At 45.0% G+C, this 24,003-nt stretch overlaps 1 protein-coding gene across 3 annotated transcripts in view; it reads left to right on the plus strand.

The window, feature by feature from the left end:
* TTC7B (tetratricopeptide repeat domain 7B) overlaps positions 1–22,384 on the plus strand; it is a 263,032-nt gene extending 240,648 nt beyond the window's left edge. For 2 of the 3 annotated variants that reach the window (XM_038769940.1, XM_038770103.1), the window contains one exon: positions 21,337–21,558. In XM_038769940.1, coding sequence (XP_038625868.1) covers positions 21,337–21,558 — 222 coding nt within the window. Of the gene's footprint in view, positions 1–21,336 lie in introns of all 3 variants that reach the window. The other variant, XM_038769766.1, reaches the window with a different exon arrangement.
* The last annotated feature ends 1,619 nt before the right edge of the window (positions 22,385–24,003 follow it).

Genomic DNA, 24,003 nt, shown 5'->3' on the forward strand with positions numbered 1-24,003 from the left:
GGGTAAGAGTATTTGCTTCTGCACCCTCTCAGTTCTGTCTCTGTTCCAAGCCCCCCGGGAAACCAGGGTGTGTTCTGGGTGGTCCAGAATGTGTTACCAAAAACTGAGAATTGGCCTCATTCCTGTGGCTGGAGCAGGCAGAGCCTTCTGATTGCTCTTCTTTCCTGTTGCCTGCACTATTAAAGGCTCTGGCTCTCATTGCTAGGAGCTGGCTGAGGTGGGATGGCAACAAGATGAAGGGAAGGGGTTAGCCCGAGGTTAACCCTTTCTTAAAACCCTCAGGGAATTCTGAGGAATGTTTTGAGGCCGCCTTTAATCATGTTCCATTTTTCAGCAAGACACCCATCAGGAATTTTTTCACCCTGATGTGAATATACAAGCCTTCTTTTAGAAATAATGCAAGTTATTTTTTATATTTCTCTGAAAGCCACGGAATGTAAACTGAAATTCATTGCAACAAATCTACATTGAAGGTTTTTGTCCTAAGTGCTCTTTTCGCCATTACTACTTTGATGCATTTTTAAATTTCCCACCCATCAATTACATTTCGGCTCTCCCCTGAAAACCTGTTAAGTCAATTTTTGTCATGCCCATATTTGTTTTTTCACTTTGTTGTTTAGGTTTTGAGCAGAATGTCTGGGTTGGTTCCCTCCACTGGACTTTTGCCACCCTCCCCTCCCCCATTGGTAATAAGCAAGAAGAACTTAACCCCATATATCAAGATGAAAATGGGATAGCCAAGTGTCCTTTCCAGTTCTTGAACTGGGAGTTGTTATGCTGTCTGTTGAAGAAAAGAAATGTACCTTAGAGATTTGCACTAGTTCTTTATTGATCTTATGCAACCTACCTTTACGTTGGCCATACTGCTCCTTTGAAACATCTTGGGATGTTTTTAAATTAATGAACCAAAAGGTCCAGAACCAAGAGATCTGAAGATTGGAGGGGGTAATGAATGCCATTTGGCTTTAACACCTGCTCAGCAGGGCAAGTCAGCTCGTATCAACCTTTAACCTGAAAAGAGGACCAGTTCTAGGAAGTTGAATCTCATGGGTACCTCACCTCAGGCTGCTGAGAAGGACGCTAAAGACGTGAATTAAAGGTAGGGCCTTTCTGAAAGTCTTTATAACATCCAGCAGAGCATTTTAGGCTTAGAAGTAACAGGAGTGTAGCTATATAAGGATTTTAATAAAAATGCAAAATCAGGCCCATAAAATTAACACTACATCCTCCTCCCCCTCCCATCCCCTTACTGTAGGGGTTCCTCAAGGTTCAATTCTTGGTCCCCTTCTGTTCTCGATTTACACTCACTCCTTTGGTGACCTTATTTGCTCCCACGGCTTCAACTATCACCTCTACGCTGATGAAACCCAAATCTACATCTCTGCCTCTGCTCTCTCTCCCTCCGTCCAGGCTCGTATCTCCTCCTGCCTTCAGGACATCTCCCTCTGGATGTCTGCCTGCCACCTAAAACTCAACATGTCCGAGACTGAACTCCTTGTCTTCCCTCCCAAACCCTGCCCTCTCCCTGACTTTCCCATCACCGTTGACGGCACTACCATCCTTCCCATCTCACAAGCCCGCAACCTTGGTGTCATCCTCGACTCCGCTCTCTCGTTCACCCCTCATATCCAAGCCGTCACCAAAACCTGCCGGTCTCACCTCCGCAGCGTTGCCAAGATCCCCTCTTTCCTCTCCATCCAAACCACTACCCTGCTCATTCAAGCTCTCATTCTATCCCATCTGGATTACTGTATCAGCCTCCTCTCCAATCTCCCATCCTCCTGTCTCTCCCCACTTCAATCCATACTTCACGCCGCTGCCCAGATTGTCTTTATCCAGAAACGCTCTGGGCATGTTACTCCCCTCCTCAAAAATCTCCAGTGGCTACCAATCAACCTACGCATCAGGCAGAAACTCCTCACCCTGGGCTTCAAGGCTTTCCATCACCTCGCCCCCTCCTACTTCACCTCCCTCTCTCCTTCTACAGCCCAGCCCGCACCCTCCGCTCCTCTGCCACTAATCTCCTTACCATGCCTCTTTCTCGCCTGTCCCGCCGTCGACCCCCGGCCCACATCATCCCCCTGGCCTGGAATGCCCTCCCTCCACACATCCGCCAATCTAGCTCTCTTCCTCCCTTCAAGGCCCTACTGAGAGCTCACCTCCTCCAGGAGGCCTTCGCAGACTGAGCCCCCTCCTTTCTCTCCTCTTCCTCCCCCTCTCCATCCCCCCGCCTTACCTCCTTCCCTTCCCCACACCACCTGTATATATGTATATATGTTTGTACGTATTTATTACTCTATTTATTTATTTTACTTGTACATATTCTACTTTTTTATTTTGTTAATATGTTTTGTTTTGTTCTCTGTCTCCCCCTTCTAGACTGTGAGCCCACTGTTGGGTAGGAACCGTCTCTATATGTTGCCAACTTGTACTTCCCAAGTGCTCGGTACATAGTAAGCGCTCAATAAATACGATTGAATGAATGAATGAAAGTCAGAATTAAAGCAGTTTATTAATCTAATGTTCAGTTATTTTTGTTGTGGACAAAGGACGCACTCAGTTTAAGATGTAGTTTCAATGGAGCCATGAAACCACATCTTAAGCCGAGTGGGCCCTTTGTCCACAACAGAAGTAATGCATCATTCACAGTGTTCCTTTCAGCACTGTTGTCTTGGGAAGACTTTTTATTTATTTTAAAAGAGACTGTTTGCAAGCCACTGGTTTAGAAAATGAGTTAAAGAAAAGAAGAATTATGTTAGCTTGGGTACCCCAAAAAGGGCTTTGGTACCCAGGAGGCATGCTTCTTCATGAAAACGTTTTGACCTGGAAGGGAGACCTACAGCTGTAAAATTACACATCACTCCTCAAATACTCAACTGCCTAGCCCATTAGTGGAGCCTCTCCTTTTCCAGCAACATGAGGACCGGTGGTTGGCTGTGGTGTTAAGAAATGTAGCCCACAGCAATTGTTCAATTGGAAAATTTCCCTGAAGGGAAGCCACTCATGTGAACGTATTAACCATCCGTTCACCCTCTTCTCCCTCCCCACACCCTGCCTGTCAATAAATCAGCACTTTACTAAGAAAGGCCTCCAGGTGTCTCCCTTCTCCCCTTGCTTGACTCTGTAGGAAATTGAAATAGAACAGCTTTTTGAGAACCGAAAATCCTCTTAGATTTAATTTTGTGAGTTCTCTGTCTGTGGTCCTTAAAGTATTCTTATGCATATTGAGTTTTAAAAAGGTTTTCCTTCTGTCCTAACATGATCTATCCTAATGTTGTGTGTTTGACACTAGACAGCAATTTCTCCTTAGCACTCAGTACAGGAGAGGATGTCTCTTTTCTCTCTACCCTTTTCTCTTCTATCCTTTTGATTTTAATTACAAAGACAAATTTTGAAATTTGAATAGTTTCTGGTGGTTTAGGCATCAAGCACCCCACCAGTGGGGCTTGCAGGCTTGCTTGGCCACTCTGAATCAAGTAATGTAAACAAGCAATCTGGTATTTGTCAAGTATTTACTATGTGCAGAACACTGTACTAAGCTTTTCGGAGAGCACAATACAACAGAATTAATAGGGAAATACTTATGATACGCTGCATCAAACAGAAATTTTTTGCCGTTCAGCTTTAAAGCACTCAATCATTTTTTCCCCTCCTGTTTCACCTTGCTACTCTCCTACTACTACAACCCAGCCTGCACACTTCGCTCCTGTAATGCCAACCTACTGACTGTACCTTGATCTCATCTACCCACTGCCAACTTCTCATACATGTCCTGCCAGTGGCCTGAAAAACACCCAACTTTATATCAAACGGGCATTTACCCCCCTCCTACCTCACCTCCCTTCTCTCCTTCTACAGCCCAGTCCGCACCCTCCGCTCCTCTGTCGCTAATCTCCTCACCATGCCTCGTTCTCGCTTGTCCCACCGTCGACCCCTGGCCCACGTCATCGCCCTGGCCTGGAATGCTCTCCCTCCCCACATCCACCAAGCTAGCTCTCTTCCTCCCTTCAAGGCCCTACTGAGAGCTCACCTCCTCCAGGAGGCCTTCCCAGACTGAGCCCCCTCCTACCTCTCCCCCTCCCCCCCATCCACCCCACCTTACCTCCTTCCCTTCCCCACAGCACCTGTATATGTGTATATGTTTGTACATATTTATTACTCTATTTATTTTACTTGTAGATATCTATTCTATTTATTTTATTTTGTTAATATGTTTTGTTTTGTTCTCTGTCTCCCCCTTCTAGACTGTGAGCCCACTGTTGGGTAGGGACCGTCTCTATATGTTGCCAACTTGTACTTCCCAAGCGCTTAGTACAGTGCTCTGCACACTGTAAGCGCTCAATAAATACGATTGATTGATCTCCCCCATCTTCAAAGCCTTATTGAAAGCACATCTACTTCAGGAGGCCTTCCCTTATTTCCCCTTTTCTCATTCCTTTCTGCATCACCCTGATTTGCTCCCTTTATTCACTGCCCCCTCAGCACTTATGCACATAGCCATAATTTATTTACTTCTATTAATTTCTGTCTCCCACTCCAGACTGTAATCTCATTGTGGGCAGGGATTGTGTCTGATATATTGTATTCTCCCAAGTCCGTGGTACAATGCTCTGCTCACTCACAGTAAGCACTCAATAAATATGATTGATTGGGTGATAAAAGTGCACAGTAGACAACAATTAAACTTCGTCCCTAGAGGTTGCTAGTTGAAAATTACCAGAAACCTATGAATTTAGATTCTAGGGTATTTGTTGGTACTTGAATGAAATGTCCAAGAGCGGTAGGGTGGGGTCACGCCCAATCAATATACCTAAAGCACTGGAACTGCTGAAGGAAGAGAGGCAGTTGTGGCTTCCAGTAAAGGCTTCTTAGTGACAACACTTGCTATTTTCACTTAGTGAAAATGGCTGGAATGGAAGTGTATTCATTCTTACCTGCAAGGGCCCAGGGTCAACTTTAAACACAGCTTAGGAACCTGGGAAGTCTTACAGAACAATCACACTGGCACTGAAGTGCAAGAAGAAGAATAAAGTGTGCTAAAGACCTCAGCAATCATAAAATTTTAACATCTTTTTTGACATTGGTTCTGTTAGTAAGCCTGTTACAAAAGAGACCCTGCCTAAAGAGTTTTGATCCATTACTTGGCCTTCTTCAGAGTTGTGATGATCTGATGGGGCAGTTGTCCAGGACTGTGTCTACTGGCAAGAAAACTCTAAGGTTAGCAATGACTGGTATGGGCATTACTGCAGTAGCTTTGATATTTTTCAGTGCTGAGGAAAGATGAGAGAATTGTATTCTAAGTCAGCACTGCTTGGTGTGTAGGTTTTTTCTTTTTTTAGAAATGCCCCTCCCTGTCGATCAGTCAATTCATTCATTCATTCAATCATATTTATTGAGCACTTACTGTGTGCAGAGCACTGTACTAAGCACTTGGGAAGTACAAGTTGGCAACTATAGAGACGGTCCCTACCCAACAGTGGGCTCACAGTCTAGAAGGGGGAGATAGACAACAAAACAAAACATATTAATAAAATAAATAGAATAAATATGTACAAGTAAAATAAATAAATGGAGTAATAAATACGTACAAACATGTACATATATACAGGTGCTGTGTGGAGGGGAAGGAGGTAAGGTGGGGGGGATGGGGACGGGGAGGAGGGGGCTCAGTCTGGGAAGGCCTCCTGGAGGAGGTGAGCTCTCAGTAGCGCTTTGAAGGGAGGAAGAGAGCTAGCTTGGCGGATGTGCGGAGGGAGGGCATTCCAGGCCAGGGGGATGACGTGGGCTGGGGGTCGACGGCAGGACAGGTGAGAACGAGGCACAGTGAGGAGATTAGCAGCAGAGGAGCGGAGGGTGTGGGCTAGGCTGTAGAAGGAGAGAAGGGAGGTGAGGTAGGAGGGGGTGAGGTGATGGAGAGCCTTGAAGCCGAAGGTGAGAGTTTCTGCCTGATGCGTAGGTTGATTGGTAGCCACTGGACACTTTTGAGGAGGGGAGTAACATACCCAGAGCATTTCTTCACAAAGACGATCCAGGCAGCGGTGTGAAGTATGGATTGAAGTGGGGAGAGACAGGAGGATGGGAGATCGTAGAGGAGGCTGATGCAGTAATCCAGTCGGGATAGGATGAGAGATTGAATGAGCAGGGTAACGGTTTGGATGGAGAGGAAAGGACGGATCATGGCGATGTTGCGGAGGTGAGACCGGCAGGTTTTGGTGACGGATTGAATGTGAGGGGTGAACGAGAGAGTGGAGTCGAGGATGACACCAAGGTTGCAGGCTTGTGAGACGGGAAGGTTGGTAGTGCTGTCAACCGTGATGGGAAAGTCAGGAAGAGGGCAGGGTTTTGGAGGGAAGATAAGGAGTTCAGTCTTGGACCTGTTGAGTTTTAGATGGTGGGCAGACATCCAGATGGAGATGTCCTGAAGGCAGGAGGAGATACGAGCCTGGAGGGAGGGAGAGAGAGCAGGGGCAGAGATGTAGATTTGGGTGTCATCAGCATAGAGATGATAGTTGAAGCCGTGGGAGCGAATGAGTTCACCAAGGGAGTGAGTGTAGATAAAGAATCGAAGGGGACCAAGAACTGACCCTTGAGGAACCCCTACAGTAAGGGGATGGGAGGGGGAGGAGGAGCCCGCAAAAGAGACTGAGAATGAACGGCCGGAGAGATAAGAGGAGAACCAGGAGAGGACAGAGTCTGTGAAGCCAAGGTTGGAAAAGCGTATTGAGGAGAAGGAGGTGGTCCACAGTGTTGAAGGCAGCTGAGAGGTCGAGGAGGATTAGGATAGAGTAGGAGCTGTTGGATTTGGCAAGTAGGAGGTCATTGGTGACCTTTGAGAGGGCAGTTTCCGTGGAATGTAGGGGACAGAAGCCGGGCTGGAGGGGGTCGAGGAGAGAGTTGGCGTTGAGGAATTCGAGGCAGCGCGTGTAGACGACTTGTTCAAGGAGTTTGGAAAGGAATGGTAGGAGGGAGATAGGGTGATAACTAGAAGGTGAGGTAGGGTCAAGAGAGGAGTTTTTTAGGATGGGAGAGACGTGGGCATGTTTGAAGGCAGAGGGGAAGGAACCAGTGGAGAGTGAGCGGTTGAAGAAGGAAGTTAAGGAGGGCAGGAGGGACGGAGCGAGAGATTTCATAAGTTGAAATCTCCCTGTCAATTCCCTGTCAATCAGTCAATCAGTTGTATTTACTGGGCACTTACTGTGTGCAGAACACTGTACTAAGCACTTAAGCGAGTACAATATCCTGACTTTTCTACACATTGTTTCTAGGTAATTTCTGGAAAGTCAGCCATGCTAGAGGGTCCGTCCGCCCCCCCCCCCACCCCGCCCCCATTGCTGCTGCTGTAACAAACAAAATCCTGTTCTCAAAACTCAACAGCTCTGTTAGTGTTTGCCAAAGAAGAAAAGGACAGAATTGGAAAGGAAGAGAGCCTTGACTTTCTTATTTCTTTAAACCATAAAAAGCACTAAAATCGATAGTTCCTGTCATCTTCTGAACTGAGGCTAAATTGCAGTTCTGTTTGTGTTTCTGATTATATAAAAAAGCTTTCAAATCACTGCGTTCCATTAAAAAAAGCTCCTGGAAAACTAATGCCTTGGAATTAGAATTGTGCTCCTCACTTGCCATTTTATATTTATTCATATCTTGGTGCTTAGCTTATGCCACATCCTAACAGAACATTGTATCTGGAGTGAAGGGTGGTTGAGGTTTTCCCCATTCAGAAGACTCCCTGTGGCCCAATTTTTCAGGTCTTCAACCCAGACACCTTTCAGCAGCTCCGTGGGATGTATACAAGAAGCTTGTTGTGGGCAGGGGATGTGTCTGTTAGTTTTTGTATTGTACTCTTCCAAGTACTTAGTAAAGTGCTTTGCACACAGTAAGCATTCAGTGAATACAATTGAATGAATGAATGAATGATGGGTTGCAAAATTGTGTCTATGTTTTAAAGAAGCAGTTACATCTGGGCTATAGGAAAAAAAAACCTGGTATGTGATGAGGCACTCACATGTAGCCTGTTAGCAAGAAGTAATGTCACTTTACAAACAAAGCAAACTCTTCTTCATCCTTGGGTAGAAGGATGGGGACTCTGTCCACCCAGCTAATGTGCTGATAATATTGGATTTGTCTTCAGTTTGTCCTTGGTTTTCCTTGCCAATTCTTTATTAATAAGGTATAGAGTTTATTTTCCTTTTTAACATGGCATAAAGCTCTTATTTGTAACTTGAGCTGGTAGTTTTGTTGGGGGAATTAATGCTTCTAACCAAGGATCTGGTTTTTAGCAAGGTAAACTGCCCACATGGAGTGTTCCTTCTGGCTGGTGATTCTTGAGATTTTTCAACACTCAGCTGTTTCCCTCTCACCCTCCATCATGCTCCATGCTTACACTGTTGCGAGAAACAAAAAAATCCCAAAGTTTGTCTCCCAGGCACTCCCTCCGCCCAATGGCTGTTGGTAGCTCAGCAGCGGTGACCTCCCTTTCCCCTCTCGAGGGCTGGGAGCCAGGGAGAGCCCTTTGGTCGAAGTGGCTGGTTCCTCCCTGTTCCTATAGGTCTTGGCTTCCCAATGCCACCCGAGGAGTTCCGCTGCTGCTTCCATCCAATGCCGAGCTTTCCCAGGGCCCTTCTGTGTGTGCTCACCCCTGCTTCAACCACAGCCTCTTCCTGCCTAGGAGTATTGAAATGGTCCTAATCCTCTCAAATCCTGCCTTCTGAAACTGATTCTGATTCTCAATTCTCCAGCCTTTCCCAAAGCCCCCAGATTCCCTTCAACTTCCTTCTTCTCGCCTTGCGTTTCCTTGTAGACCAACCTGGCCTGAGCAAATTGAAAGGTCCTGGTGGACCAGAGAGGCTGATTTTGATCAGCCCCCCTTTCCTGTTCTCCCACTCCCTTCTGTGTCACCCTTTGTTCTTCCCCACTCCCAGCCCCACAGCACTTATGTACATAACTGTAATTTATTCATTTATATCAATGTCTGTCTCCCCTCCCTAGACTGTAAGCTCACTGTGGACAGGGAATGTGTCCGTGTATTGTTGTATTTTACTCTCCCAAGCGCTTACTATAGTGCTGTGCATGCAGTAAGCGCTCAATAAATATGATTGAATGAATGCATGAATGAAATGGGGCATGATGACTTTTTGATGTAATAAGAGCTAAACTTTCTCTTCCTGAATTTAGACCTTTTATTTGCATTTGGAAGGGCAGCCTGCATGTCAGCACTGTCTCAGAATGGAGTGCTACTTCTTGGAAAAGGCAGTGAGGTTCTTCCTTACCCCTTGCAGTTTCATTAGAAAGCTGCGAATCGACAGTTTGCTTTGTGCGGCTTTGTCATGAATGACTCAGTCTGCCCAGCTTCTTCAGTAATGCTTGGGGACAAGCACAGCACTAAAATGAAGGCAATAGCTCATTACCTCTGCTACTGTCCATGTCATTAATAACTGTGGGATTTGTTAAGCACTTACTATGTGCCTAGCAGTGTACTAAGAGTTGGGATAGATACAAAATAATCAGCTCAGAGTCCCTGTCCCATATGGGACTCAAAGAGTGTGTGAGCATTTGCATTTCCTACCTGTGCATATTTTCAAATCCAGGGAATAATAATAATAATGATTACATTTGTTAGCACTTACTATGTGCCAGGCACTGTATTAAGCCCTGGGATGGATAGAAACAAATCAGTTGGACACAGTCCCTGTCCCACATGGGACTCACAATCTCAATCTGCATTTTCCAGATGAGGTAACTGAGGCCTAGAGAAGTGAAATGACTTACCCATGGTCACACAGCTGATGAGTAGCAGAGCCGGGATTAGAACACATGAACTTCTGTCGCCTGGGCTCTATCCACTACACCATGCTGCTTCAGAATACATGCCTCTGACATTGACCACGCAACAAGATGAGAGGAGATTTTGCAGACTTTAGATTGTCATATTTTTTTTTCAATTATTGCACATGGCTCCCAATTCATTCCCATTTCTCGAGGCTTTCTTGCCCTTGAATTTCTGTCAATGTCCAGAAATGTTCCAGAAGGATGATACCTGCCTCCTTTCACCTTCATAGAGAAGTGGTGAGGTTGAGACATGATGGATAGGAAGCTTCTTGGAGAAAAGGTTACCCGGGTTCCAGTAGAGTCACTTTTAACATCACCAAGTCAAGAGGCAGGAGCCTGCCTTCCCACAGAATAACTGGAGTCCGTGTTGAATAGGCAAATCCATCAATCCTCGCTGGATTACAGCCAGCCAGGCTCACTGCCTTGGAATAGATCCCGCTCCTAATATTATTATTATTATTATTATATCCATTAAGCACTTGCTATCTATCGAGCACTGCACTTAGCTCTGGGTAGATGGAAGATAATCAGATCAAGCACGGTCCCTTGTCCCACCCAGAGCTCACGGTCTAATCAGTTAATCAATAGTGTTTATTGAAAGCTTACCCTATGCAAAGCATTGTGCTAAGTACCTGGGAGAATACAGTCCAATAGAATTGGTAGACATGGTCCCTGCCCACAAGGTGCATACCGTCTAGGGTGGAGAAGAGGTAGGAAAAGCTCTGAATTTTATAAATTGAAAATAGGGAAAATTTATAGGGCAAACTGACAGAACAGGAGGGTATCTCAGTGTGGTTTAACTTTCCCTTTATTGGGTTAAAAAAAGATTTGGAAGGTGGAGTGAGCCTTCCCCATCCTCCCTGAAAACATTCTCCAAATTACTCTGCCTGACTAAACGGAGTTTCTTCTGGATGTGTTCTGTGCATCAGGTTGGGGGGGATACGGTGCATCAGCTTATGCTGCGGTTAAACTATACCTGTGTTTCCCGAGACCCCACATCCCCTAGCTGCTTTGGCCAGAATCTGTTGGGGGAAGACTAGGGGTAGAATCTGACCTGGGGATCCTTTATGTGACTCTGAGCATGTCACTTCCCATCGGTGTGCCTGTGTTTCCCTTCTCTTTCAAATGGGGATATTAGCCCCTTTGCCCTTCCCTCCCTCTAAGGGGAAGCTATAAAGCTCACTGACACAGAGGGCTTATGTAAAGGGTCTTGAGCACTTTTGTGAAATGCTCTCTGGAAGTAATGGTTAGTGGCTAGAGCATGGGACTGAGAGTCAGAAGATCATGTGTTCTAATCCTGGTTCCACCACATGTCTGCTGTGTGACCTTGGGCAAGTCACTTCACTTCTCTGGACCTCAGTTACCTCATCTGTAAAATGGGGATTGAGTGTAAACCCTATGTGGGGTAGGGACTATGTCCAGCCTGATTACCTTGTGTCTACCCTAGTGCTTAGAACAGTGCTTGGCACAAAGTAAGCTCATAACAAGTACCATTATTATTATTTTCATCCTTTGAAAAAGGATAGTCGAACCATGAAGTTGCAAAAAATCATCAAAGGGAGGAAAATGGATTAACTGGGTTGAGTGCTCATTTCTGGGTGACCTATGTGTAAACTCAGTGGGTCTATTTTAAGAAAAACTGAGACTATCCCTACTCCCTCTTCCACAGCTGCTCAGTGAGTAATCAGAAATGTTTGGCTCAGAGACCAGGGGATCAGCCACTCAGGTCTTGAAGCAAGAGAAATGCCCATTTCACAGCAAAAGACTTTCTTCCTTAGCACCCAGCTACTGCTGCTGTTTCTGGTCCATCTTTCAGAACAAACCCCAGATCACGAAGGGCTGAGAGTATTAAAACGGACCCTCCCCCCCACCCACCTTGAACTGTGCCAGAAGCAGAGCAGGAGAGAACACAGCCTTCAGGGCTCTGGTGTAATGTGTTCAACACTGCTGGCTCACTGAGATTGATGATGCAGCAGTTCTATTTTTGCTGCTCTCATTGAGTATCTATTGCAGGAACTCTCTCCCTTCTCTGCATCTCTTTTGCATTTGCGGGGCAGGCTCCTCCCTCAGTCACCTCCAGCACTGGTTATACAATCCCTTCTCAGAGATCTGGGCTCTCCTTCAGCGGCTCTACTGGTGGCTTCTTGGTTCATTTCACACCTGTTGGAGTTGCAAAAGAGTGGTTATCATATACTGAATCATGCAATACTGGCTGAATCCAGCCATCTCCTTCCTAGGGCTGGAAAAGGGTGTGATGCAGCCCAGCCCAAACATACAATAAACTATCGTGTAGTCTCAAACAATGCCACTTCTTAAACTCAAACAAGAGTGGGAAAACCCTCAGCCCAAGTGTACGGTAAATTACCATGTAATAATAATGATGGTATTTGTTAAGCACTTAATATGTGCCAAGCACTGTTCTAATACAGTGCCACTTCTTAATAAAACAAGAGCAACAGACCTGACTTTTAAATAGGCAGGGATTAGCAGTATGAGTCTTCTGATCTGAACTGCAGTAAACTACTGAATCTCCAGGCAACAAAAATCCAGAAACACTTACTAGAGGACCATCCTTTTTTGTTTTTTTTAAACAGGGTAGGAAGGAGATGTAGTAATAATAATAATGATGATGGTCTTTGTTAAGTGCTTACTATGTGCCAAGCACTGTTCTAAGCACTAGGGTAGATACAAGGTAATCAGCCTGGGGTTCACAGTCTTAATCCCCATTTTACAGATGAGGTAACTGAGGCACAGAGAAGTTAAGTGACTTGCCCAAAGCCACACAGCTCATAAGTGGCGAAGCCGGGATTAGAACCCATGACCTCTGTCTCCCAAACCTGTGCTCTCTCCACTAAGCCACACTACTTCTCAGGTGACAGATCTCACACACAAACACACACCTTACCCACTCCCCCGCCAACACTGGATGTTGAAGTATTTCCCCCATCTAGACAGAGTGAAAAATCAAGTCAGTGCTCTGGTCTTTCAGCATCTGGGAAATCTGGGGTTTCAAACTCCTGGCTGTTTCTGCCCCTCCAAAGCTGGGAAGGGGCAAAAGATGGCCCTTGGCTTGAGCTTCTGAGAGTCAGAATAAGCAAGGAGACATGGTGTATGGGTGGGTGGGCGTGTGTGTTTTTACACATGCACATGTATGCATGCACATAGCTGCACCAAGAACTTTGTGTGCATGTGGGACGGTATGATGGTGTGCATGTAGGATGGTCTGCCAGAATTGTCAAGAGCAGTTTTTCACCCCCATGTTAACCACTGAGTATTTAATTCAAGGTTGTTTATTTCTGCTGGAGAAGGATATGACAAACAAACGTAACTGTTTTGAGGCAGTCATTCTGCATTGGCAAACCCAATTTATTTTCAAACCTAAACTTGTGTTTTAGCCTAGATGTTTTAAAACCTGAGGAAAAGAGTGGCATTAAATTTGTGCAGTTCAGTTTTCTTGTCATCTCTAGGCCTCTGCCTCTGAAATTTAAAGGGAATAGCCCATGCAGACACTATTCTTTTACTGCAGAAGTCATGTATTTCCTAGCACTGAGAAATAAACCTATGTTTAAGTGCTATAATATTAAAATATTAATATTAATATAATATTAAATATAATATTAAAATAAGGGACATCGAAGAGCCTTTAACAACCAGCAGTAAGTTTTTTCTCTCCAATCTCTCTCTGTTCCCCACACTGACTTACATTTCATACTTAACATTCCCTAAAAGCATTTGATCTGAAATGTATAAGTGAAAAATATGTGATCAAAGAACTGAGTGTATTCCCGACAGCAAAGTTGTATTGCTGTTGTCCTGCAAGTAGGAAGAGTTTTCCTAGTTTTCATTTTTCTCATCTTCTTCCACCCTAATCTTGCTAATTCTTTAGCAGTCTGGCCCATTTTCCACTTTTTGTAGCTTTCCCATTCATCCTCAGGGCCCTCAAGAGTTCTGGGTTTCCCTCCCTCTTCATGGGTAGTTTGTTCCTCTGGCCTCAGAACCCCCTTTTCAAAGGACAAACAGCTTTGGGAAGTGTATTCCCAAAGTCTAAAGGATCAGAAAATACAGGCAAGAGGGCGGGATTTTCAACATCATGATTTGGAAGTGACATCTTAACTTGTAGGAGCACTAACAGACCACTCATGCCGGGGAGTGCCATTGGTGGGAATCGAGGCCCTAGGACCCCCTCAGCCACCTCAGAGCTAGTGAGATTGAATTGAACTTTATGCTCTTTTATGCTTGGCAACAATGACTCCCTTCCCTCCTTGACTCCCATGCCTATTGGCTTCACCATATGTTCTAGACTTAAACACTGCCTTAAACCCGCAGTTGCCCCCAACTCCCGTCTTGTCATGGAGGCAACTGTCAGTGCTTAATACTGTAATCTGCACTTCAGATGTATTTAATCAATACTATCACTCCTATCATAGAATCAAGTGACACGAGAGCCACTGGATTGGCCCTGTCCCCATATCTTCCTTACCCAGTACCTATCCACCCTCTTCCTTGTGTATAATTCTCTTGATCTATTTTGATGCTATTGATGCCTGTCTACTTGTTTTGTTTTGTTGTCTGTCTCCCCCTTCTAGACTGTGAGCCCGTTGTTGGATGGGGATTGTCTCTGTTGCCAAATTGCACTTTCCAAGTGCTTAGTACAGTGCTCTGCACACAGTAAGCGCTCAATAAATATGATTGAATGAATGAATGTTTATAACCACAAGAAGATTTATCCATCTAATGTGGCATACCTGGTGTGTGTAGACATTTTTATCACTCCCAGGCTAGGGTTGTGCTCTTTTGGTAGCCATACTGTTTATAACATCTTCATTGCCACTGTTTAACTTGAGCCCTCATTTCCCATGTCTCTAAGCTCTTCCACACTATCACAGGAAGAGGTCAAATTGGCTCAGCACAAATTTACTTTTAACAGAGCCATGGCAGTTTTTTTGGAGGGTGGCTGCCAAGTTTTTACAGTTTTTTTTCTCCTGCCTTCCCAGTTATGACCATTAGAGTTTTCCTTTTTCCCAGTGTTAAAGGTGAACACTTCATTTGTCCTTTTCCAAACAGAAAGGACTGCCTTGAATTCTCAAAAAACAATAGCCAGGGGTTCAGCTCTGGCACCCAACAATTTCTTTAGTCTGGATTCTTTCATCCCTATTGTAACTTGTAGCCAGTGCTTCATTCTTAATCATTATTGGTAAAGCAGAAGTGAAAAAAGTTTAAAATCTTTTTTCTGTCATCTGTTATCAACTCTCCCTTCCCTTCCCATTTACCAAGGGGCAACGTTTTCCCTGATCCTACTCTTTTGCCTTATATAATTTCAGTGTTTTTGTTGTCATCTCTTAGGGCTCCTATTATTTGCATCCTCTTCCTAGTTCTCACTTTTCTCAACTCCTTCCACCCTAATCATGCTAATTCTTTAGTGGTCTGGCCCATTTTCCACTTTTTGTAGCTTTCCCATTCATCCTCAGCGCCCTCAAGAGTTTTGGGTTTAGCCATGGCATCATGTTAGTTGTAATTCCCTCCCTCTTCATGGGTAGTTTTTTCCTCTGGCCTCAGAACCCCCTTTTCAAAGGACAACCAGCTGCCTTTCTTGGACACTGTTGCCTCTTTGGCTTTCCTGTAGTGCCCTACTTTTTCTTTCATGATCTTGCTGAGTTCTTTCCTTCCTTCCCATAGGATAATGCCTTTTATCATCTTGAGAAGCAGCTTGGCTCAGTGGAAAGAGCACAGGCTTTGGAGTCAGAGGTCATGTGTTCAAATCCTGGCTCCACCAATTGTCAGCTGTGTGACTTTGGGCAAGTCACTTCACTTCTCTGTGCCTCAGTTACCTTATCTGTAAAATGGGGATTATGACTGTGAGCCCCACGTGGGACAACCTGATCACCGTGTAACCTCCCCAGTGCTTAGAACAGTGCTTTGCACATAGTAAGCGCTTAATAAATGCTATCATTATTATTATTATGGGACCTCTCCCACAAAGGTTTCCATCCCCCTTTAGATCTTTAACTAATTCTTCCCTGGCTTTGAAGAATCAAATAGAGAGAGCCACCTGTTCCACTTGATTCCTCTTATACTGCACTGGGAAATTGTTCCAGTGGAATACAGAACCCAGATGGCCAGTGAATTGTTTTTCCAACAGATATCTGGAGAATTAAGGTCTCCCATCACCCTCAGGTCCTTAAACAGAAGCCAGTCTGGCAAGACAAGTGTTGTTTGCTTTGGATACCCCTATCCATGTGGTCAATTTTCACTTTGTCCTTCTCCTGTTTCCTGGGCCACTGGGTATGACTAGGATAACCTGGTTGAACAAGGCTGCACATGACTCCCATTTTTCTTCATCTGTTTTTCCTGAACCACAGTACCCTTCTAATCCATCAGTCCAATTATGAGTGCTATCAGTCAATTGTTGGTATTTACTGAGAGCTTACTGTGTGCAGAGCACTGTAGTGAGTCCAATACATCAGAGTTGGTAGACACAGTCCCTGCCTAGCAGAAACTTACAGTCTACGGGGGAGACAGGCATGACTGGATATGTATATAAGTGCTGTGGGGTCAACAGTATGGTGGATATCAAATTCTTAAGGGGTAAAGATCTAAGTACATAAGCAACGCAGAAGGGAGAGGGAGTCATGGCTCAATCAATCAGTGGTAGTGAGCACTTACTCTATGCAGAAGCATTTGGGAGAGTACAATATTACAGAGTAGGTAGACACATTCCCTGCCCACAGTATGCTTACAGTCTATATGGGAGAGACTTCAGACCCCCCTGTTTATTTTCCCTGAATCTTGCAATAGTATATGAACACTTCAAGAGAAGCAGTGTGGCCTAGAGTCAGAAGAATTTGGGTTCGAATCTCAGCTTCATCACTTGCATACCATGTGACCTTGAGCAAATCACTTCACTTCTCTATGCCTGTTACCTCATCTGTAAAATGGAGATTAACTGGGAACCCCATGTGGGACATGGACTGTGTCCAACCTGATTACCTTGTATCTACCCCAGTGCTTACCCCAGTATAAATGCTTAAAAAAAGTAACTATGGGATGAACTTTCTGTTTTCCTCTGCCAGAAGAGGCAACCCCTGGCTACAAGAAATGTTTTATAAGCACGCAGACCTTGTGTTTAGAATTGAAATCTCCCATCACCAGCCCAGTGCTTGTGGCAGGGGATAGCAGAAGTTAAGTTGTTTCCCTACCATCCAGCCTTTGATTACTGCAGCCACTGCCAGCCATGTTACAGGGCTTCACTTCTTGTTTACAGAAACATAAACTGACAGAGCAGTCAGCTTCTGCTCCCTGACTGTGCAATGGGGAAATGGAGCTGAGGCCAACTGGGCTTGTACTAGTTAAATAGTAATAATAATGGTATTTGTTAAGCACTTACTATGTGCAAAGCACTGTTCTAAGCACTGGGATAGATACAAAGTGATCAGGTTGTCCTATGGGGGGCTCATGGTCTTAATCCCCATTTTACAGATGCAGGAACTGAGGCACAGAGAAGTGAAGTGACTTGCCCAAAGTCACGCAGCTGACAATTGGCAGAGCCGGAATTTGAACACATGACCTCTGCCTTCAAAGCCTGTGCTCTTTCCACTAAGCCATGCTCCTTCATCCAAGGGTCGGATAGGCATCACAAGGCCCACCCTGCCCTTTTCTCCCCTCTCCCAGTTGCAACAGGCGGGGGAAACCATTAACTGCCTTTATGCCACAGTTTCACCCCTGGTATAGGATTTTTTTTTTTTGGATCCATGTGAGCGAGGGAAAGAAAATATAAGGGCTGCTTCATGTCCTGCAGTGTGCATGTCAAACTTTCCCCTCTCTAACACTGCTGATGTGGCCACTGATAGATTGGTGAAGTCCCTCCAAGCAGCTCTATCTTTAGAAATTAATTCTACTGAACAGGTTTATTGGGAATCTTCAAGGTTGTGAAGTTCATCTGAAAATAGCTGAGACACTGTCTTTAAAAGGCCAATCCCAGAGAACACCAGTGGGAAATTTTCAGGTAAATCAGATCTGTAAAGAAAAGATGAGGAGAAACGAGTGGCCCCCAAGTTCACAGGGGGGATTCAGACACTATCCAAGTGAATGTCAACCAGTCATCCTGAAGGACTTACTCTTTACACTCTAGCAGAATAGTAATACCACCTGTTCTTTGGGGGTGAAAAGAAATAAGTGAGGGTTTCATTATTTAAAGGAGGTTAGAATGTTTTCAGATTTGACTTGTGGCCATGCAGATTTTGAGATTTGAATATTTAGTCATCTACCATTTTCAACTAAGGAATTCCAGCAGAGCAAACAGGAGGGTAATACTTTATAACTGAAGCAAGCTAATTATTCCATCTCTGAAACTGATAATTCAGTTTAAAAACCATCTGGATAGCTCTGGTTAGTGATGTCTGCACTTTTTCTGCAGTAATGGTGTCTTCTAAAAGAAGATCCCTTTGTTTGTATTCTGCTTGAGATGCCTTTTAATTTTCTGGGCTATCGTGAGCAATAAGCCCATTTATTACTGCAACCATCACTGCAACATCAGTCATTTTTTATCAGAATCAACAAAATAAGACTCCCTAATAATTGCAAAGGTCAAAGTAGGACAATATGCCAAATAGTCAAGCTATAGAAAATTAACGATTTGAAAAAAATGGATGTCAAATCATAACTATTTGAAGGAGCTATGAAGTCAGTAATTAACGGTTGAAAAAACTGAAAGGGAAGGGACAAAAACATCAAATGGCAGTTTGGTGCTACTGAAAAAGAACTAGATTATTGCCTAGATGCATTAGGACATTGTGCTGGATAAAGTTGCTGGGTGCAAAGCGAAGTTTTCCTTTTCAGACAGGGAACACCCAACATCTGGGTTCTTGCTCAAGTAGAGTTGAATTGGGACTGAGACCTACAAAGCCACCTGAAATACCTACAGGGTGGAACTGGGGAGGTAGGAAATTTCCCATCTGTCATAGCTGCGCTTATTTTCCTACATAGCCACCTGGCTTTCCTCCTTGAAATCACACAGACACACACACACACACACACACACGCACACACACACACACACACACTTTTATCTTTCAGATTTTTTTTCAAGAGCCTTCATGGCCAGAGTTTCTCAGCCCTATCATCCAAACCTCAGCATTTGCACATTTGTCTAAGTCCTGTGATTCACTTTACAGCCTTCTAACTTGGGCACAATCAATGTATTTGGATGCTCACTGTGTGCAGAGCACTATATTTAGCACTGGGGCGAATACAGTAGAGTAGTTAGACTCAATCCCTGCCCTCAAGGAACTTGTCTAGCAAGGGAAGCAGATATTGCAATAAATTACAGGTAAGAGAGACAACAAAGTATAAGGACATGTACACAAGTGCTATAGGGCTGGAGTGAGTACTAAAGTGCTTACTGAGTACAAGGTTAAGAGAATAGATGATGCAGAATGGAGGGAGAATAGAGTGGGGAGATGAGCTATTAGGGAAAGCTTCCTGGAGGAGATGTGATTTTTAGTAGGGCTTTGAAGATGGGGAGAGTGATCATCTGTCTGATACAAAGTGGGAAGGAGTTCCAGGCAGAAGGAAGGGTGTGAGCATGGAATTGAGAGTGAGAAAGATGAAATGAAGTACAGTGAGTAGATTGGTATTAGATGAGCAAGGATAAATAGGAGGGAGCATGCTAGTTTGTCCTGGAGAGGGTAGAGTTTGGAGACATTGCCATCAGTGAGGATTACATTGGCTAGGTGTAAAGAGCATGGACCTGGGTTCTAATCCCAGTTCCTCTGCATGCCTGCACTGCTACCTTGGGCAAGACACTTAACTTCACTGGGCCTCAGTTACATCATCTGTAAAATGGGGATTCAGTCCCTGTTCTTCCTCCTACTTAGATTTTGAGCTCTGTGAGAGACAAGGATTGTGTCTGACCTGATTATCTTGTATCTTCTTCAGTGCTTAGAACAATGCTTGGCACATAGTAAGCACTTAAATACCAGTATATATATTTATATGTAAACAAGATATGGCAACTGCTAGGACCAGCATGGTAGCAGTTTGGATGGAGGGGAAGGGATGGATTCTAGAGATGGGAAAGTTCCTTGTGGGTAAGGAATGTGTCTACCAACTCCGATATATTGTATCTCCCAAGCATTTAGGGCAGTGCTCTGCCCACAGTAACTGCTCAAGTACGTTGATTGATTGAAGTGAAGATAGAACCACTGAATGAATGTACATGTGGTTGAAAAAGAAATGAATCAAGGATCATGAATCATGGTGGCAAGCCTGTGAAATGGGAAAGATGGTGGTGTTGTCAACAGTGATGGGAAAGTCAGGGAAGGAAGCAGTTTGGGCAGGAAGATGAGGTACTCAGTTTTGGAGATACTGAGATCAAGACTCTGGAGGAAATTAATTGTAGGTTACCATCATAAAAAGCTCCTGCCTCCAGGCCTAAGAAGTGCAACTACTGAAAAGAAACCTTGCAGCCAGCCACCTCTTCTCCAAAGAGCAGTAGGAAGGTGTTGATGTCATGGCCACCCTTCCCTCCAACTAGGGAGAGTGAGTTTCAAAGATGGCTGCTAAGGCCATGGAAACTACTGCCAGCACCATTATCTAGAGCTACCTCCATCACCAGGCTGGAATCCAGTCTGGCCCTTGCCTTCATAGTTTCAAATCCCATCAACTCCCTCACCTCTCCGTTCCCCCTGCCCTTCCCTCCCCACTTCGTACAGAAGGTTCCACCCCCACAATGGAGAGTAAATGTCTGAACTGTCCAAACCCAGGCCTCCCTAGCATTAAGCACTGCAACTGAACTAGGCGCCCCAGCTCCCTCCCCCGGTACCCTGGAGGCCAGCCTGGAGTAAGGATGGCTTTGCCTCTACTGTACTGACTCTGACCTTCTCACAAGAGCCAGAAACTGCCAATCCTTCCCTTGGGTAGCAGGTTGAATTAGAATTTCTACGATGGGCAAGGCCTTGGTCCTACTTGCCGGGTAAGTTCATCATCCTGGCTTTTGGAGAAGGAAGGTGAATGCTGCAGCTTTGTCTCCAATTCCATGTCTCTCCTGTAGCTCCCAGATAAACACCCTGAAAGAGAGCTTAGAGCTGAAGACAAAGATAAAGATAAAGATAAAGATAAAGATAAAGACAAAGATAACTGATTTGAACTTCTGACTTCACCGTTTGAGCCACGATCCAGAGAACCTGTCTATCCTTAAGGCCCACTGTCCAACAGCAAAAAGACCATTCTCTCCCTCCACCCCCAACGCAGAGGTGGAGAGGGCAGAACCACAGAGTTCTGTCACCTCACAGGGCCACACTTTGGTAGCCGGGAGCCAGGTACCTTTCTGTGAGTCCTCTAGACTGTGTGCTTGTCATGGGCTGGGAGCGTGTCTACCAACTCTGTTATATTGTACTCTCCCATGGGCCTAGTACAGTGCTCTGCACCCAGTAAACACTACATAAATACACCTGACTGATCGATTCTGCCCCAGCTGCTGACGCTTTCCCTTGCTCCCTCTGTGTGTGATTGCAGGCTCTGATACTCCACCAGCTGGGCCGGTACAGCCTGGCCGAGAAGATCCTCCGAGACGCCGTCCAGGTGAATTCCACCGCCCATGAGGTTTGGAACGGGCTTGGTGAGGTCCTGCAAGCTCAGGGCAATGACGATGCCGCGACAGAGTGTTTCCTGACGGCTCTGGAGCTGGAGGCCAGCAGCCCCATCGTCCCGTTCACCATCATCCCTCGTGTACTCTGAGCCTGGCCAGCAGGAGTCAGAGCAGGTCGGTGGCTAAAGACAAGGGTGAACAAATACTTGTTAAAACTGCCCCCCCACCCCTCTCCCCAAGGCAGGAGGCATTGGCATTTAGCTTGACAAGCGGGGAGCCCCTGATTGGAAGTGGAGGAGAGGAATTAGACAAACTTTTCAGCCTGTGGACAAATGATGAACCAAACAGAACACAAAATCACTGCTCGAGTCACGTGGATTTTTGAGGCATGGGGCCTGAAGGTAGTTTTCAGATCTAATGATATTGTCCAAATGGATTATGTGCCATATTTTGTTAACTGACATCTGAGTGTTACGTAAAATTATAATGGAATCAATCACCAAATGTAGAATAATATATTCAAAGTTAAAATTCAGTGGCAGAACAGATTATTTTGAACAGACCTGTAATGAAAACTGTTCTCTCCTCCCTGCTCTCACTCCCCACCCCCAACCTTGGCCCAGAAACAAAATGTGAATTTTCTGTTTTCCATCTCAGTGTCGTCCAGGCCCAAAGACCAGTTGACACGTTCTTGGTTTTAGTTGTCAATAATTGTAATTTGTGGCTGATTATTGTCTTCATTAGAACAAAGCCTGAGTCCAGAATATTTATATTTTACCAATATATGCCTGTTACCAGAGAAGAAAATGTGAGTTATTTAAGTTTAACTTTTTTATGTGAATTCAGAGTTTATTTATCGATGGAAATATGTAAAAAGAAACTTCAAATGGAATATTTACCGACATTCCTTATACATTACCTACACTTGGCTAAATGGGAAGATGATGTTAATAATAAAATGATTTTTAAATGGTATCTGGGCCCGTGTTGTTTTTAAAAGCTTTACAAAAAGCAAAGTAGACCAGATGACCCTTCCCATGCCAGACTGCAGCATCAGCTACCAGAGAACTCGTCCCAGGCAGATTGGTGGGATTGCAACCAGCAGCAGCAGAGCAGCCTCCAGTTGTTTCCAGGGGCTGTGGCAAGGAAGTGAAAGTTGCCCCTCGACCAATCAAACAACTTACGCTTACTGCGCTTACTGTGTGCAGAGCACTGTGCTAAGTACTTGGGAAGTACAAGTTGGCAACATATAGAGACTGTCCCTACCGAACAGTGGGCTTACCAGCCAGGACTCTAGGATCATGCATACTCAGATACAGCATGGGCCTGGGAGTCAGAAAGTCATGGGTTCTAATCCTGCCACTGCAACTTGTCTGCTGTGTGACCTTGGGCAAGTAACTTCACTTCTCTGTGCCTGTTACCTTGTCTGTAAAATTGTGATTGAGACTGTGAGCCCCACATGGGATAGGGACTATGTCCAACCCAATTTGCTTGTACCCACCCCAGCGCTAAGTACAGAGCCTGGCACATAGTAAGCACTTAAATACTATAATAATTATTATTATTACCTCCTCTGTCCCCCAACCCCTCCCATGCCCATCCCCATGTCATGCTCACCTTGTGCTGAAGATGGGGCAGGCACATCCTGGGATTTACCCCCAGTGGATGCTAGTGAGATGGAAGGACAGAGAATGGGCAGGGCAACCATTGTCCGTACCTGGCTGTGCTAACAAATTGGGGCCCAGTGCTCAAGGAAAAGTGCCCATTTTTTCCTTCTCCCTGGGATTGACCTTGGGACAGTGAGAGGATGGTCACTACTGTCAACTTCAATCGCTTTTTTGATTGACACTCCCCAATACCCCATTGCTTTTCTTAGCTCCATGACAAAAGTCAGAACCATTGTTTGAAATTGTACAAGAGCACCCTCCACCCCGGAAAGAACAGGAGGACACAAAAGCTCGTCTCCAGCTCAGATTTCCATTTGGCTCTCCTCACCTCCCAGAAACAATTATCCATTTTTAATATTGTTCCAGTCTGCTACAAGGACTGTCAATCTGGTGGCAGAAGGCTTCCGTTAAAATCTGGGCTTCATTCTTGGGTTCCAAACTTCCTGCTATCCTATAAGAAGAGGGATGGCAGCTCCACCCCATTGTAGCATGTGAGGGTAGCCCAAGGGAGTTGGAATTTCAAAGCCTCCCCCAACCTTGCACTCTCCACAAGAGGAATGACAGCTTTTTAAATTTCATGACAGTAACTCACATTTCATTCTAGTGATACCTTTGGACACCCTCTAATTTTGCCTTTCATCCATTTATATTGTCTTATCCCAGGCCATTAAAGAACAAGGACAGGAAAATGCCTCTTGTCTCTGGACTTTCTCCTGAATGGAACTCTTCCTTTCTTAAACTAGGCTTCTGCCTGAGACAGCCAGAAACACAGAGATGTGGGTGTTTCTATTTGAAGGGTCTCTTTAGGGACAGGAAGTTGCCAACTGCAAAGTCCCAGTAAGCAATTCCGCAGTGACTCAGAGGCCACCTCTTTCTAAGCCTGAGAAGCAGTGCTGCCTAATGGAAAGAACACCAGCCTGGGAGTTG

Source organism: Tachyglossus aculeatus, chromosome 1, assembly GCF_015852505.1.
Source record: "Tachyglossus aculeatus isolate mTacAcu1 chromosome 1, mTacAcu1.pri, whole genome shotgun sequence".
Classification (NCBI taxonomy): domain Eukaryota; kingdom Metazoa; phylum Chordata; class Mammalia; order Monotremata; family Tachyglossidae; genus Tachyglossus; species Tachyglossus aculeatus.